Raw genomic sequence first — 1021 nt, 5'->3', positions numbered from 1 at the left:
AGCCAGGCACCCCGGAGCCCCCCGGGCTGGGCCCATCCCCTGCTAATGGTGGCTTCGTTTGTTCCCCAGCAGACAGCAAGGCTGGTCCGAGGGCAGCTGGGCCGCGTGGTCCCACCGGCATAGCCACAGGGCAGCCCGGAGCAGAAGGAGAGAGCGTTTTCTCCAAAATCCTGCCAGGAGGGGCAGCGGAACAAGCAGGCAAACTGACTGAAGGTGAGGGCTGCTCCCAGGGATGGGGCAGTGATGCTCCTCTGCATGGAGATGGGGTTGGGTGCTGTGGGGGTGGCCAGGGCGTGGTGCTCCCCCAGTTTGGAGCAAAAGCAGTGGTTTGGAGGCCAGGGAGGTGGGCGGCCGGGGTGGCTGCACCGTGGTGACACCTTTCCCGGCTTTCCCGCAGCGGTGTCGGCTTTTGGCAAGAAGTTCACTTCGTTCTGGTGAGAGAACGGCACAAGGTGAGTGCAGCCGGTGCCACGCACTGTGCCGCGGGCTCTCCCTGCCCAGGCTGTGCCAGACACCCTCGTGCTCCCTCCTGCTGCAGGAGTTTGGGAAGCGAGCGGAGATCGAGTCGTTGCAGTGGAAAAACCTATGAAGAAGCCAGTGAATTCAGCATGCGGCGCCGGACTCTGAGTATAACGGTGAGTGTCCAGGACACAGCCACACGCTCACCCCCCTCCGTCACACTGGTCCCCTCTGCCATGCCATCCCCAGGGCTGCCACAGCACCGCTGACCCCTTGGTGCCCACTGAGCCCTGCCCTGCCATGCTTCCAGCCCCTAGGGTGAGAAGGACATGGTGCAGCCCTGTCCCCTTTGCGCTGGGCCACTCGTTCCCATCCTCATCCCCAAGCAACGGCCCCAAGCCAAGGCGTGGGGGTGCTTGGCCTTGTTCCCCGGTCTCGGCAGCGCTGTGTGGGCCGATGCCATGCGGATGCCGGTGCAGACCCCAGGTTTGCAGGGAAGGTTTGGGCGGCCCGAACTCTGTGCCGGGAGCCCGTCCAGTGCGGGGGCGGCAGCAGCTGCTCT

The 1021-nt window shown here is 65.0% G+C and overlaps 1 protein-coding gene across 1 annotated transcript in view; it reads left to right on the top strand.

The window, feature by feature from the left end:
• The window catches only part of BSN (bassoon presynaptic cytomatrix protein), a 96775-nt gene extending 96162 nt beyond the window's left edge, over positions 1–613 (top strand). Inside the window, exons 15-17 of the mRNA XM_035901482.1 lie at positions 67–213; positions 398–452; positions 539–613. Coding sequence (XP_035757375.1) covers positions 67–213; positions 398–438 — 188 coding nt within the window. The 3' untranslated portion in view covers positions 439–452; positions 539–613. The remainder of the gene's footprint in view (positions 1–66; positions 214–397; positions 453–538) is intronic.
• The last annotated feature ends 408 nt before the right edge of the window (positions 614–1021 follow it).

Source organism: Egretta garzetta, unplaced genomic scaffold (genome assembly GCF_000687185.1).
Source record: "Egretta garzetta isolate BGI_Z169 unplaced genomic scaffold, ASM68718v1 scaffold861, whole genome shotgun sequence".
Lineage (NCBI taxonomy): Eukaryota > Metazoa > Chordata > Aves > Pelecaniformes > Ardeidae > Egretta > Egretta garzetta.
Note: the sequence above shows the minus strand (reverse complement) of the source record. Positions and strands in the feature narration are given on the sequence as shown.